Consider the following 14,352-nt stretch of genomic DNA (forward strand, 5'->3'; position numbering starts at 1 on the left):
GCAGGCCAGCCAATGCTTGCTCTTCTAATGGTGATGGCAGAAGCCTAGGGAGGCACGCAGGACCCCACAAGGCCGCTTACGGCCTCTGACCTGGCCCACTGGCACTTCTGTATTATTCTATTGCTTTAGAAAAGTCACAAGGCCCAGCCCAAAGTCAAGGGCTGGGAAATACACTTCACCCTTTAGAGGGAGGTTCTGTGGAGCCCCATAGCAGAAGCTGAGAGAAGGTTGGGGAGTGGAGTCCAGGCAATCTTCCACATTTGCTGCGTCCAAGAATTTGTGGAAAAACTTCAGGAAGAGCACATGAACCCACACAGATTCTCAGCACAGGATTTTGGAGCTGCTCAGAGGGTGACCCACAGTTTCCAAGCTAAAAGGTGGAGGCCCGAGTGTGAGAAGGGCCAGGACTCTCTGCGTCAGGGCAGGAGCCTGGGCTCCGCCCCGTGACCACTTAGGCGTCAGGAGAGGTCGTTTCTCTGGCCTGGAGGAAAACTCATTTGGAAAAATTACTGTTGTACAATTCCTCACCCACCTAGGGGATGAATATCCGTGAATATCCTTTTAGTTCAAAGGTCTGTGACAGAGAAAAACAGATCAGAAATTCTCTCTCTGGGCCTCGTCCTTCCTGCTATCCTGGCTGCGGGTAATTGCTTCTCTCTCCCTGTTCCTTCTGTTTGCTTCGCTGCTCTTTTTCAGATCAATCTTTTATTTTTCAAATAGATCTTTTGCGGCGAGCCTCTTCTGACCAGCAGAAAGACAAGTCACCACACGCTAGATTCTTCTCGTATCACACTTTATTGGAGTACAGCTTGGTTATAGACAGATGGAAGGAAGACCCCGAGCTTTGTTCACACTGGCTTTTTATAATGCACTAGAACCTGTGGCAACCTGTGGTTGGCTGGTTAACTCAACCTGTGGTTGGCTGGTTAACTCAATCTGTGGTTGGCTGGTTACCTCAACAAGATATGTGCTGTTCACAATTTATTGGTTGCAATTCTGAGCCTTTATTAGCATATTGGCTCGTCGTGGCGCATGTGTGGCACATAGCCTTTGGGCTACTCCCTGATAAGCGTTATCTGCGACCAGCAGAACAACGGCTTCCACGTTATCTGCGGCATGACAGAACAACGGCTTCCCACAATCTTTGAGATTGACTTTGGTAACCTCCACCTTTGCCCTCTGCTTTTCCTAGTCTCACAATCTTACGCTTAGTCTGGAGGTGCCCTTTTTTCTCTTTTGATAGCGCTGGGCGTGCCCCGAGCAATTGCACCGCTTTCTGGAGGCGTGTCCCTGCTTCTCCATCGGGACAGGCTGGCTTCGTGTCATCTCAACTCTTTTGAGAAGGAAATGGATTTTTATTGAGCATCTATTATCCGCCAGGTATCTCCGCGATACCCCACAACACACCCGATACTCTTTTGGCCCACTTCACAAACGAGGAGATTAAAGTTCAAAGAGGTTTAACAGGTGAGTCTAAGGTTGCACATCTTAGACTCAGGCTTCCGGGAGTCACACTCAGGTTTCACTGAGTTTCAGGTTTCACCGCTTTCCAAGGGTCAGCACAGCCACCCTGCCTGACCCTACTCTGCGTGTACGGCGGGCAGGCCAGGAGAGCCGGCTCGTGCTTGCTGGGGTCTCCTCCTAAGTAAGCTACTTGCCTCTGAGAAAACCCTCACCCCAGTGGGAAGGCTCTCTCTGGATTTTACGGAACCACTAGCCATCTCTTCACCTCCTTAGCTCCAGCAGCAAAAGCATCTCAAAGTATCCTGCTTTTGGAGCAGAGCAGGAGATACTCAGCTTCAGTCGCCCCCATGCTCTGAAAGCGGCCGCCTCACCCACACTTGCATGTTCTTGAATACGTGTCTCCCTCTATTCTGCAGGCCTGAAAGGACCCCAGGCTTGGACCTGTACCGTGAACATGGGCCCGTGATCATTGCTGCACGGGGGCCACACAGCACAAAGACGGCCACCTCCCGGCCTGCCCACCCCTCACCTGCAAGCCACGCCCCACACTTGTGTCCCGACTGACCTCAGGCTCCTCTGGAGAACACCTGTGTCTGGTTTCTCTTCCTCTGGGGCTCGGCCATGGCAGGCCCAACGCACAGCCACCTGACTGAGCTGGAGCAAATACCCAGAGAGGACGGGGTAAAGGAATCCCAGTTTCAAGTTGGTCTAAAATAGGGTCTCGGCCAAGACTCATTTCATGTTATTACCATTGAGATGAAGGGAGGTGAATGTGTTTATTTGGAATAGTGAATATTTACCAGCGAGACTGGGTTCCTCGATTAAATTCAATCATAGAACAATAGGGTAACAAAAAAAGTGGCCATTATTATCCTTTGCTCCTAACTCAACAGATACAGGCTAGGTTTGTTGAATTAAATGAACACTAATGACTTACATTTATACATTGATTTACAGCTTTCAGAGGATTAAAATTCTCAGTTTAAATAGAAAGAACACTGGACGACCAGCCTACCTTGAGTCTTTTCTTTTAATATACAGAATAAACAAGCTTTGAAAATAATTCTGTTTTGGGAAACATTTCACCTGGCTTGATTATGAAGAAGTTTTTGTCACATTTGTCTAAGAACCTCTGATACGGTTTTTACTTCTCACTGAGCACATTTCTGTTTATTTTAATCTTTTAATATATTTCCAAGGCATCCTCCCTCTGGCAGATGTTGCCTGGACCCAGCCTTATGCCTCTTTCTGTCATCTCTGCGTCCTTGGTGGGCTCCAGCTGCCTGTACCCACTTCTGTTTGCCGAGGGCGTTTCCCAAGACAGTGGGGAAGTAGGAGCAGCTGGGATGTTAACATCCCCTGTGACCAACCCTCAACCAATGACTGATAGGAGTTGCTATATAAATACCCCAGCTTCCCGGGTATCCCATCCAGTGGGATAACTCTGGTGTACATCTTCTGCGTCATCTCACAGATGCCCCAGTGGGATTCCAGCCACTCACCATAGTGACTTGTTTGAAATGCACCCCTTACTGGCTGCCTTCCCTTCCCCATCTCGCTCTCCCTTCCTCTGACCTTCCTCCCAAATAAACTAGTTGCCCTGAAACCCTTGTCTCGGGTCTGCTGCTGCGGGAACCCAAACACAGACCTCCCCAAAGTGCATTCCACTGGAAGGGCACGGGGCTAGCTCTCACATCCAAGCCAGTAAGTCACCTAACAAGGTGTGAAGCTGCCTGTTAATCCTTTGCTCAAACAATTTTCGAGTTTATCACCATCCACTGATTTCATTGCCCTCCTGGACAGGTCTACTCCACTTGCCATGCTCACTCCGTTAATTATAGTGTAAAAATTTTAATTAAAAATAAAGAAGATAAATCTGGTTAGTAGCTTCAAAGTTGTCACTCTCAGCTCTTCACAGAATGAGGGAGAGCTGTGACTAGTGAAAACTAGCTGGTTCAGGTTCCCTGCTGAGGAATTAGGGATGAGCTATTTCGCTGTTCAGTTTTCTCACCTATACAAAAGACATAGGACATTTTCAAAGTCATGTGTAATTAGATACAATTGGTTTGTAAGCTTCCAAGGGTTTTGATAATTGCTGAAGACTCAGACCTTCCTTTGGATGGAAGTTGTCAAATTGTGCAGTTTTGTCCAGAGCTCACATTTTCTGGTCAATTCTTAGATGTCATCTAGTTTAAGTCATCTCCTCAACATCCCCGCCAAAAGGTCATCAACTCTCCTCATAAACATTTTCCGATAAGGAGAACCCATTACTTCCTGGGAGAGCTAATTCTTTTTATTTATTCCTTAATCATTAGATAGTTCTTCCTTTAACTGAACTAAAATCCTCCTCCTGCAATTGTCACCCGTTGGTGGGAATTTTCATGGGAGAAATTACTGAACAAGTTGAATGTCTCATCTATCATGTTGTGGTTTGGAGACCTCTACCACCCTTGTCACTGTCTGTCACACTCCCTCTAAGAGTGAGACTCCCATTAGAAGCGACCTAGTTGTCCAAGAATTGGGGATTGGAAAGTTTAAGTAAATTATCACATGAGGCAATGCTATATAGCCCTTATAATCATGTTTTGAAGATTATTTAATAATATAAAAATGTTCATGACATAACACATGGAAGGGGGGTACTATATATACAACAAGAGCCCAATTTTATTAAAAATATATACATAGAACTGAAGTCGAAAATATGTTAAAGTATTAAGAATGGTGATATAGCTAGTTTTGAATCTGTTTTATGTTTTTATACATTTTCTATAGAGGACAATTATTTTTTTACTTTGGTCAGCAGTGACTTATTTTATTCTGTTTTTATTGGAGTATAGTTGCTTTACAATGTTGTGTTAGTTTCTGCTGTACAGCAAAGTGAATCAGCCACACATATACACATATCCCCTCCCTCTTGGGTATTTTTTAATTAGAAAAGAAGTTTCTTGGAAAGAAACAAAGGGGAAAAAAAGGAAAGCAGAAAACCACACTCAAAGAACCCATAGGGTTTTCAGGTATGTTCTGCTATTGCAGAATTGGGTGGAGCTGGCACCTCTCAATGGGTATCTTTCCCTTTCCAATTTCAGATTAGAGTTTCTGGCAGATGAATCCCACTGTCGACTGGCATCGTACCTGCAGTTCATCAGAGCCCCAGAGGATTTTTCTCCCACTTGAATTACTATCTCTTTAATCCGGTGACTGGTGTCGGGGGCAGCTGTCACGGAAACCCCTGGGCTGGCCAGGGACGCCCAGGTCAGTGTCCATGTAAGTGGCCTTCGAAGGAGGGAGGCCGTGCGCTGCCCACCTGACTGGCAGCTTCCAGCCTGACTGGCAGCTACCCCACCTTGAAGTCTTAGAAGCTGTAAGAGGAGCAACGCTGGTTTGCATAAGTGAGCAGACCCTTATTTGGCTTCCCCAAGAGGCGCTGGTCTGGGGGGTGGTGGGAACCCTGTGCAGCCGCAGCTCAGCTGGGAAGGAGACTGGAAATGCCTCGCGTGCAGGGCAGCCCTGAGGTCGAACCTGCCCCCTCCAGGCTGTCGCTCCTGCCGTTTCTGCATGAGGAAGGGCCCCTGGGTATCAGAACCTTGGAGAAAATGAGGCACGTGCATCTCTCAACCTCCCCATTGGAGAACTCTCCAAGGTCCTGCAGTTACTGGGGAGGCTGGGAAAGGCAGGGCTTTGGAGGGGACAGACAAGGCCCTGTGTGGGGCAGTGCCTCTAAGGAAGCAAAGGAACCTCCAGGCAGGCAGCCCCGTGTGCCAGCAGTGGGGCAGGGGGTCAGAGAGGAGGAGAGAATGCTGTCCCTAGACTCTGCAGATGGTCGTTGAGGCAGAATCTGCAACTCCTAGATGGTTCTTCACTGCCTTATCTACCAGAGTGGATTCTCATCTCGGGAAGTAGAGCTTTGGATTGTCTTCTGTCATTTCTCTCTGGAGGCACATTGGTTGGACTATGCCCAGTGTACACTCTCCCAGGTTTGTAAGACCCGTGCAGGAAATAGAAACCCAGCACCTTGGTGCTTTGCTTCCCAATTCCCAGTCCACTACACACATGGAAAATCTCCCTTCTCTTTTTGCAATGTGGACACTCACACCTTCCAGGAAGAATGACCCAGAATTTTGATCCCCAAACACTTCTGCTTGTTAACCATCTTTCCTCTATTTAAATTCATGTTCTCCTAAATATGAGTCTTTTCAGCAAATAAATAACATTTTATAAAATACTTAGCCCTGGAAGTTACAGGAGAAACATAACTTAATAATAGTTTGGGTAATTTTAAGTGACTACCCCAATGCTTGAATAGTATACTCCCTGGGGTTAAAATAAAGCCATCGCTTATGTTTAAAAGGTTCGGAGATTTTATCGGGAAATCAGCAGGTGACTTGCTGGGTCAAAAGTCAGAGCATGGGGTTCCAGCCCAACAGCATTTACTGTGATTCCCTGTTAATGTTTGTTATGTGTCAAGGGATACTAAATGCTCTCCTCAGAGTCGTGGGGAAAGTCAGTGTGGAGTACGCATCAGCACCGAAATAAGAAGAAGGTGGCATGCTTGACTTCACACAGCTACGGGTGCAATGTGAGTTCCTGCTCTTTTTGGCTTTTGCCATCGGTTTTGTCCAGCAAGAACCCAAAGGGCTCATTCCCACCCACCATTCAACAGCCTCAGCTGGAGGTGATTTTAAACCTTGCCAAGGCTCTCTCTTCCCTCTCCCTGTACCTTTGTTCTCAGCACTTTGTTCTTTTAGATCTCAAGTTTCCTTCTTTTCTTCTGGTGAAGTCACTCACCCCTGCCTGCCGCCAGGCCCCATGCCTCGTCTGTCTTTGGCCTGAGTTGTGGCTCTTATAAGACGGGCAGTCTGGGGTGCATGCACGTGCAGGCGTGCCCGTGTGCCAGCATGCACGGCCTATGTGCGTGCAGGCATGTGTGTGCGTCTGTGCGAGTTCCCACTATGAGGGGCACCAGAACACTTAGGACACACGCGTTTCCCCACACAGGGCAGCTTGCACTTACATAGTTTGAGGCCAGGTCCGGGTGGAGATAGTCGATCCCTGCGAAAAGACAAGAGCACAGGAACAATAGGTTAATACCTGCCACGTATCCTCAGGAAAGCTGCTCGAGAAGGCGCGCTCCTTAGGTGCTGGCGCCAGGAGATGTGTGTGTGTGGGGGTGAGCGCTGGGCGCCGGCTTCGAGTTTCCATCCCCGGGGGAGGGTGCTGCCCCACCCACGTGGAGAGCCAGCGGCCACCACATGTGTCAGAGGAGGGAAGCCAGTTAGAGCTTGAGGCCCCAGGATAACACTTCTGACATAAATGCCAGCTTAGTGACCCTAAGACGGATCGCTCAACAGAGAACTGATCTAAGAGAGATTTGTGGAAATCCTGACATTTCTAAAGCATCAACTGGCATTTCTTCTGAAATGAAACCGGTTCTGGGGAGGAAAAGTGATTATTACTTAACAGAGCCCGGACAGCAATGGATTAGGAGAGCGTTGCCTGGCACGGAAACCAGAGGAACACGGCTCGGCGAGAAAAGCCATTAGGCAAAGGGCAAGTGATTTCCCACGAGGTGTCCTGGGTGGGAGCTGGTTCTTGTCTCTGCAGAAGGCTTTCCAGGGAGCCTCCCAGCAGGAGTCCTGCACTTTCTCCTGGATGTGGCCCGTCTTGCTGCCCCAGAGTTGTTGCAATGGTAGAATTTTGGTCCATGAGCACTGCTGGGTTCCATTAACACGTGGATCTCAGAAAGCACTGTGAAACTTCAAAGGGCAAATTGCAAAGCTCTCATCCAGGTCTGCAGAGCCATATAATCATTGCAGCAGTGACATCAGAGAATCTAGCCCTCTCAGAAATCGGCTGGCTTCCTGTACTACCTAACATCATGGTTATGAGTGTAGATTTTGGAGTCAAAGACTCGAGTTTTAATCGCAACCACGCTGCCAACTGGCTGTGCGACTTCAGGCAGGGTGCTTGGCCTCTCTGTGCTTGCTTTCTTCTCAACCTGGTAGGGGTGAGAACAGGGTGGTCCTATTATTCCAGTGGCATTAGTAACCCAATCTATTGGGTTTGCAATATTTGAAAGCCAGAAGAGCGTCATTAAGTCCCTATCATTAGTGGTCACCTTCAGTACATGCACACCAAGGCCAGGCCACAGTATAGCTTTGTCCTGTGAAAAAGAACTTGTATCCAAATGTATATTTCTTTTTTTTTTTTGCGGTACGCGGGCCTCTCACTGTTGTGGCCTCTCCCGTTGCGGAGCGCAGGCTCAGCGGCCATGGCTCACGGGCCCAGCCGCTCCCCGGCATGCGGGATCCTCCCGGACCAGGGCACGAACCCGTGTCCCCTGCATCGGCAGGTGGGCTCCCAACCACCGCGCCACCAGGGAAGCCCCAAATGTATATTTCTAAAAGGAAGTTTTCCTTTGTTTTTCCTGGTTACACAAGTAATTTCTGGACTGGGAGTCACTGTGCTGCTGATGTTTTCATGTTTTGACATCAGAAGCAATTGCTGTCCTCACGCTGCTTGTGAGACTATAGCCAGGCCCTCCCCCCACCATCCTCCTCTCCCCTCCTGATCCAGAGATGGTCAGTGTAGGCTGTGGGGTGGAGTTGGGGATAAGCACAGGCTACGAGACCAACAGATCAGTTCTGTCCAGGCTCAGACACTGTAATATTTGTGTGGCTTGGCCATATAGCTTCTCTGAGCCTCAGCTTCCTCATCTTGAAATGGGAATATTGTCTACCTCGCAAAGCAGTTTTCGAGGTTGAGCCAGTTCATTGAAAGTGTTTTAGCTTGCAGTAAACACTTAATAAATTACATTTCTTGCATCCTCATTAGTACCTCAATCTACCACATTTTAGGGTTCTGTGGATGGTGCAGATGAGCAGAAATATTTGAAAAATCTACTTGGTTTTAGAGTGCTGTGTTGAAATTAAATTTTTCCTATACGTTTGTGGAAATTGGTTACATTTTTTGAACTCATTATCAGGCAAAACATTTTATAACATACGGATGAGTTTAAAAGATACAGAGAATACTTTTTTTTCTTTAACAGGGAGTCAGTTTTTAAAAACATGGCCTTAAATTCTGATAGTGCAAGTTATTTAGGGAAAGGAATTTTCTAAGAGGCAGTAGTCTCTTCTCTGTGATGGGAAAATATTCAAGCAAAGAGGTAATTTGAAACCAGAAGAAATCAGAATGAAAATAAGATAAATTTAGCCTAATTAAAATAAAGGATCTTTAATTAGGTTAAGGGGAAGACTGAATGTGAAGTTAGAACAGATACAGACTTTGGCCTGAGGAAGAAAATATTACTGATAGATTAAGGATGATAGACATGACTCAGAAAAAATAATAATGAGCTAAGCATGAAAATAATAACCTGGCAATTAAATAGTATTTCAATATTTTTGTATATTTGATTATCTTTGAAGGTGGAAGTCACTGAATACATCTTCTTAATCAGTTTGTTTATGTTTCGGTTCTTGTATTATTAATGTATTCACTCTTATTTTCATTCGCTGGTTTATTTTCAGCAATGAAAGCCAGGTGTTACGTAGGTCCTGGAAAAACACAATTTAGATACAGAACCTGAGCTGTACGACCATCTAAGCCTCACAGTCTACAGGGGGCACTGACTCATCACCAGCCAATCATAATGCGCACAAATGACAAATACTTGGTTATATTTTTGTTCATAAACCATTAGTATCTGTCATTAGTTTGAAAGTCTAATCTACAACAGTCCATATTCTCAGGAATCGCTGGCACCTCTGGAGACCTCAGGGAATTAGTGAGCTCCACGTACATATTCTTAGTTACAATGCTAATAGTTCAGCTGAGATGTATAACATCTCTGGACTCTAGTCTTCCGATGAGCCCCCACCCAGAACAACACCTGACCTCAGCTGCATGAGAGATCCCAAGTGAGAACTGTCCAGACTTTCTGAATTCCTGTGCCACAAATCTTATGAGCAAAAAAAATAGTTACTTTAAGCGGCTAAATATTGGAGTCACTTGTTACACAGCAATAATAACGGGGACAGACACCCTGCTGGACCTTCTGGGCCCAAGGTAGGAGAGACAACACCGCTTTTCAAACATATGACAGAGTTCTAAATCTCCTGGAAGGCTGTGGGTGACTGTCTGGCCCTGAAACTTGTACCTCTGCTTATAAGGATGAGGCCCCATCACAAAGTCTCACCAGGGAGGCAGAGCCACAGGGTGGGTTTCAAGCACTGAAGATGGTGGTGAAGATTAGTTTGGGCAATTTCTTCTCTCCCTAAACCTTAATTTCTTCATCTGCAAAAGGTGGATAATAATAACACAAACCTTAGAGAATAATTATGACTGTTTCCAAATGTTAAGTGGAGCCTAGCACATAGTACTCACGAAACGCTAGTTTTTGTTTTTATTTCAGCTTGAAATCTCTCTCTGACCCTGCCTCACTGGCCTTCAATCTTACTTCCTTCACTCCATCAGCTAAAGGCCTTGACTCACGCCTTCACTGACCATCTTTGACCTCGATAGCCAGCGCCCGTCCTGGGGCTGGGTGACTCCTGTCTGTCGCCGAGTCTCATTACGGCCACATCCTACTTTCCAGGTTAAGTTCCCAACACCAAACAATTCCATCACAACAAAAGGGATGAATCGTCATCATTAAGCAGGGTCCTTGCTGACATCAACAAGCCCAGAATGTCAGAGCAGACCCTTCAGAAATTCTTTCTGCCCTTTTGGCAACAGGTAGCCATGGAAGTTCTTTCCCAGAGGTATGTAGGGTATGGCAGTCACATTGAGTTGCACCTAATGAAGCACCTACATGAAAGCAGTGAGCAACTATCAAGTCATTGGATCTAGCAGAGGGGATGATGGCTGAGTTTTTGAGCTGGGCAACCAGAGACGGGTGAATGAGTATTAAAACTGTGCTTGTCCACAAATCGAACCTTCCACACACAGATCACCAACTATTTCCCACACAAGGCAGGCTTATAAAATATGACATTAATTTTGCTCTTAGGTCTCAGGGTCAGCATCCGTGTGTGTCTTTGACCTTGTTTTGGGGTGATGTCTTGTTGAGAGACTATCTGGGGAACGGTTCCACACCATCCACGTGTGTAGGCAGCTGAGAGAGAAGATGCAGCCCTGATGCTCCCAGCTCATCATCTCTGCTTCGCGTCTGTGGGTGTTTAGGCAGAAGTGCCCCACCACATGGTGCGAGGCTATGCGTCTGGACTTGCCCTTGCTGTGGCCGCTTTTGCCCCAGATGCGCTCATCTTGCTGTTCAATGCTGGGTTTGGAGAATGGCTTAGTCGTCTTCTTTTCTTCAGTTATCCTACTGAACAGGCACGTGCCGGTTTCAAAATCCTTTGTCTCTCTCCACACCAGGAGGCAGGATCTATGATATTTCTCCTCCCCTGGAATCTGGCTCTCAGACTGTTCATCCAGTGGCAAGGGGCAAAGCAATGCGTGCCCCTCCCAGGTTCAGCCTTCGAGAGGACTGGCAGCTCCTGCTTCTTGTCTTTGGATGCCTGTTCTTGGGAGCCCTGGGCTGTCCGTAAGAAATCCAGCCACCTTGCTGGGGAGGCCACGAGGAGCTGGAGGGAGGCCGAGCCATTTTAGCACCCAGTTGAGACTCCAGTTGACATTGGCCCCAGCTTCCTTCTTAGCCCAACTGTATGAGAGACCCCAAAGCCAAACAGTCCCTCTGAGCCTGGTCAACCCACAGAATTGCGAGAGTTAGCAACAGGGTGTTTGTTTTAAGCCACTCAGTTTTGGGGTGGCTTGTTCTGCAGCAGTGGACGACCAAAACAATGGGGAAGTTAGGAGTACAATTGAGGGGCAGGGGGTGCACTTTTTTTTGAATCTCAAAGGCCACTAACTCAGCAGGAGAAATAACATCAAATAGGAAATTCTGCTGAGACTTTGTAACGGGCTCGGCTTCTCAGGCCAGGAAATGTGGACCAGAGGCAGGTGACGCCCTCTCCTTAGCTCTCTTCAGAAGGGATGAAGAAAGGTCAGTCAAGGGGTCTGGAGTTAAAGAATCCTGAAACGGGCATCTCGGGGGCTGTTGGGGGTTCTGTGAGAGCACCGTGCCTCTCTGTGGCCACTTTTAAGGGTGCTTCTCTGGTCCCGCCACATCTGTGTGATGAAATGGTGATTACAAAGTATCCCAGGCAGGTTTCCCCCAAACCTACGTGCATCTTTCTCCTGGGTGAGCTGGGCTCATCCACGGTGTTTTCTAAGCCAAAGCATTAGGAAGGAGAAACAGGTAAGCTCTCCACATTGGCACACGCGCGCAAACACACACACACACACAAACACACTCGTGAGAGCGCCTTTCTTCTTGTGAGAGCCCTGGCCACTGGAGAAAGCTTTTACATCCATTTCAAAACATCTCACACCTCAGAAAACACTGCGCATTTTTTTATGTTAATATTTAATGAGCCCACACAAAGACAGTTCTGATTTTAAGTGCGCTGACTCTCCTTGTTTTCCCATCAATCCTGCTTCAAAGGCTTGCTTTAGAGAACGTAGTGTTCTTTGAGGATCTTGAGAAGAGAAAGGCTCCATTGTTTCATCTCTGTATAGACTTTATATGTAATTAGACCAGTAGTGCACAGTGGAGCTTTTACGGAGGACCCAGACAGCTAACGACAGGCAAGAATACACCCGCGACGGGACGACGGCAGGGCAGAGATGCTCCAGAATCTTGGCAGAGCCAAGGGCATGTGTAGCTAGAAACACGGCGATTCATCAAACCCATTGGTTTTCATATCACAAACTGTAAAAAAGAAAGCTCTGCTAAATCTTTGCTTGGGCAGGCATGTGGGATAGAATAACATATTGCAGGGGGCATGTATTTTAAAATGTCATCAGTTTGCTTTACAACGACTCATTCTGAAAGCAGCAATAAAGTCAAAATTCCCCAAACCCCAATCCCGTTACTAAAAAGCTGTTGCGGGGATCTAGAGCCACACTGCCTAATGGAAATTTCTGGGATGATAGAAATGAAGTTCAATTGGATTGTCACTAGCCCCATGTGGTTATTGAGACCTTGAAGTGAAACGAATGTGATCAAGGAATTGAATTTTTAACTGTATTTAGCTTTAACTAATTTAAACTTAAACGTAAATCGCCACATACTGCTAGTGGCTACCACGCTGGACAGTGTAGATCTAGAGAAATAGATGGTAAATATAAACAGAAGCCGCTTTTTTTGTTTGTTTGTTTTTTTGCGATACGCGGGCCTCTCACTGTTGTGGCCTCTCCCGTTGCGGAGCACAGGCTCCGGACGCACAGGCTCAGTGGCCATGGCTCACGGGCCCAGCCACTCCGTGCCATGTGGGATCTTCCCGCACCGGGGCACGAACCCGTGTCCCCTGCATCGGCAGGCGGACTCTCAACCACTGCACCACCAGGGAAGCCCAGAAGCCGTTTTAAAGTAAGATATAAGCAGTGGCCCAATAAGAAATTACAGTTCAATGCTGGTCAACTTTCATTAGTTCATTTAAATATTTTTAAACTTATTAATTCGATAAATATTTGTGAAGGGCATCCTCGAGCTTGAGGACCACTGACATGGAGAAATGTGAGGATGTCGACACAGTATAGACGACCATGCCCAGCATCTGGCCATTCTGCCTCTAATTTGCATCTCCAAAACAATGAATCTTTTGTGTTCCAAAGGTGTGCAAAGACACACTTGCTTCCAGGTGGTGTACAGCCTTTGAAATACTCACCATCGTCCATAATTCCAATGGTAACGCCTTTCCCTGTGTATCCCAGCTCCCAGGCTTCTGCCACATTCAAGTCGAGGCCAGGAGTACCATCAGCTTGCCCGGTATTGATCTGGTTCAGGAATTCCAAAGCAGAGAATCTTATTAGTTTGGTGTAGGTGGTAAAGCACCTGTGTAAATGTTTACTTGCCACACTCCTCAGACACCCGGTATTCCAGGGCCAGATAAATGGCAACATCTTCCATGAAACAGTGCTTTGGGGTGTTTTCCCATCCACCTCTTCTAGTCTTCTCCCTCCATTTTTTTGATATACACAAAACCAATGTTTTCTGTTTTATGGAAATATGCAAACACAGTTTCACTCTTCCTATCTCTTACGACTAGATCATTATCTTTAAACTCCTTAGAGCCAACATTGCAAGAGACCCTCCGCAATCTAGAATTAAATGCTTGCTCTTGTAGCTCTTTATTTATCCCTCACTTGCAGAATTTAGTGCATGTTGTCTCAGATTATTCTTATTTGAATGTGATTTCCTCACTAAATAACAATATTCTTTACAAGAGGGAGCACGTTCTGTTTATCTTTGTAATTTCAGTACCACCACACCAAGTCTTGCTTAAAAATATTTGGTGAACTGAATTAAAGAGAGTTGGCTCAACGTTGGTGCATGTTCTAACGCAAAAAAGAAAAATGCCTTCCCCCTAAAAAATCAAAAAAGAAAGAAAGGAAGAAAAAGGAACATTCCATACAAATATGCTCACTACCCTCTTTTTATGCTTTTTTGTCCTGTGTAGATTTTCTCAAAGATAAATCATAAAAAAGTAGCGAAGTCAGAGCTTGTACTGGTAGAAGCCCATAGTAATGAGCTGGCTGTTACCGTGTTGCTGAAACATTGTGTGAATGTCATTAGTTCTCTTTATAAAAATGACTGCTCTTCCCCTTCTAGGCACATGTGAAGATGACACCTCTCCAACCCCTTGGAAGCTAGAACCACGTGACTGGTTTGGGGCATTGAAATGTGAGCTCATGAACCGTTTGTCACATCCAGGCAGGAGCTTTAAGAGCCAGAGTGTGATTTGCCCCTTCCCCTCGTTGAGATGCCCATGAAAGCAGGGGTTGGGATGCAGCTGAGATGGAGCTTGGGTCCCTGGGGAT

The 14,352-nt window shown here is 46.5% G+C and overlaps 1 protein-coding gene across 1 annotated transcript in view; it reads right to left on the reverse strand.

The window, feature by feature from the left end:
- PCSK2 (proprotein convertase subtilisin/kexin type 2) overlaps positions 1-14,352 on the reverse strand; it is a 211,138-nt gene that overhangs the window by 80,015 nt on the left and 116,771 nt on the right. Inside the window, 2 exon segments of the mRNA XM_032605784.1 lie at positions 6,479-6,516; positions 13,200-13,308. Coding sequence (XP_032461675.1) covers positions 6,479-6,516; positions 13,200-13,308 — 147 coding nt within the window.

The sequence above is a fragment of the Phocoena sinus genome, chromosome 15 (assembly GCF_008692025.1).
Source record: "Phocoena sinus isolate mPhoSin1 chromosome 15, mPhoSin1.pri, whole genome shotgun sequence".
Taxonomy (NCBI): domain Eukaryota; kingdom Metazoa; phylum Chordata; class Mammalia; order Artiodactyla; family Phocoenidae; genus Phocoena; species Phocoena sinus.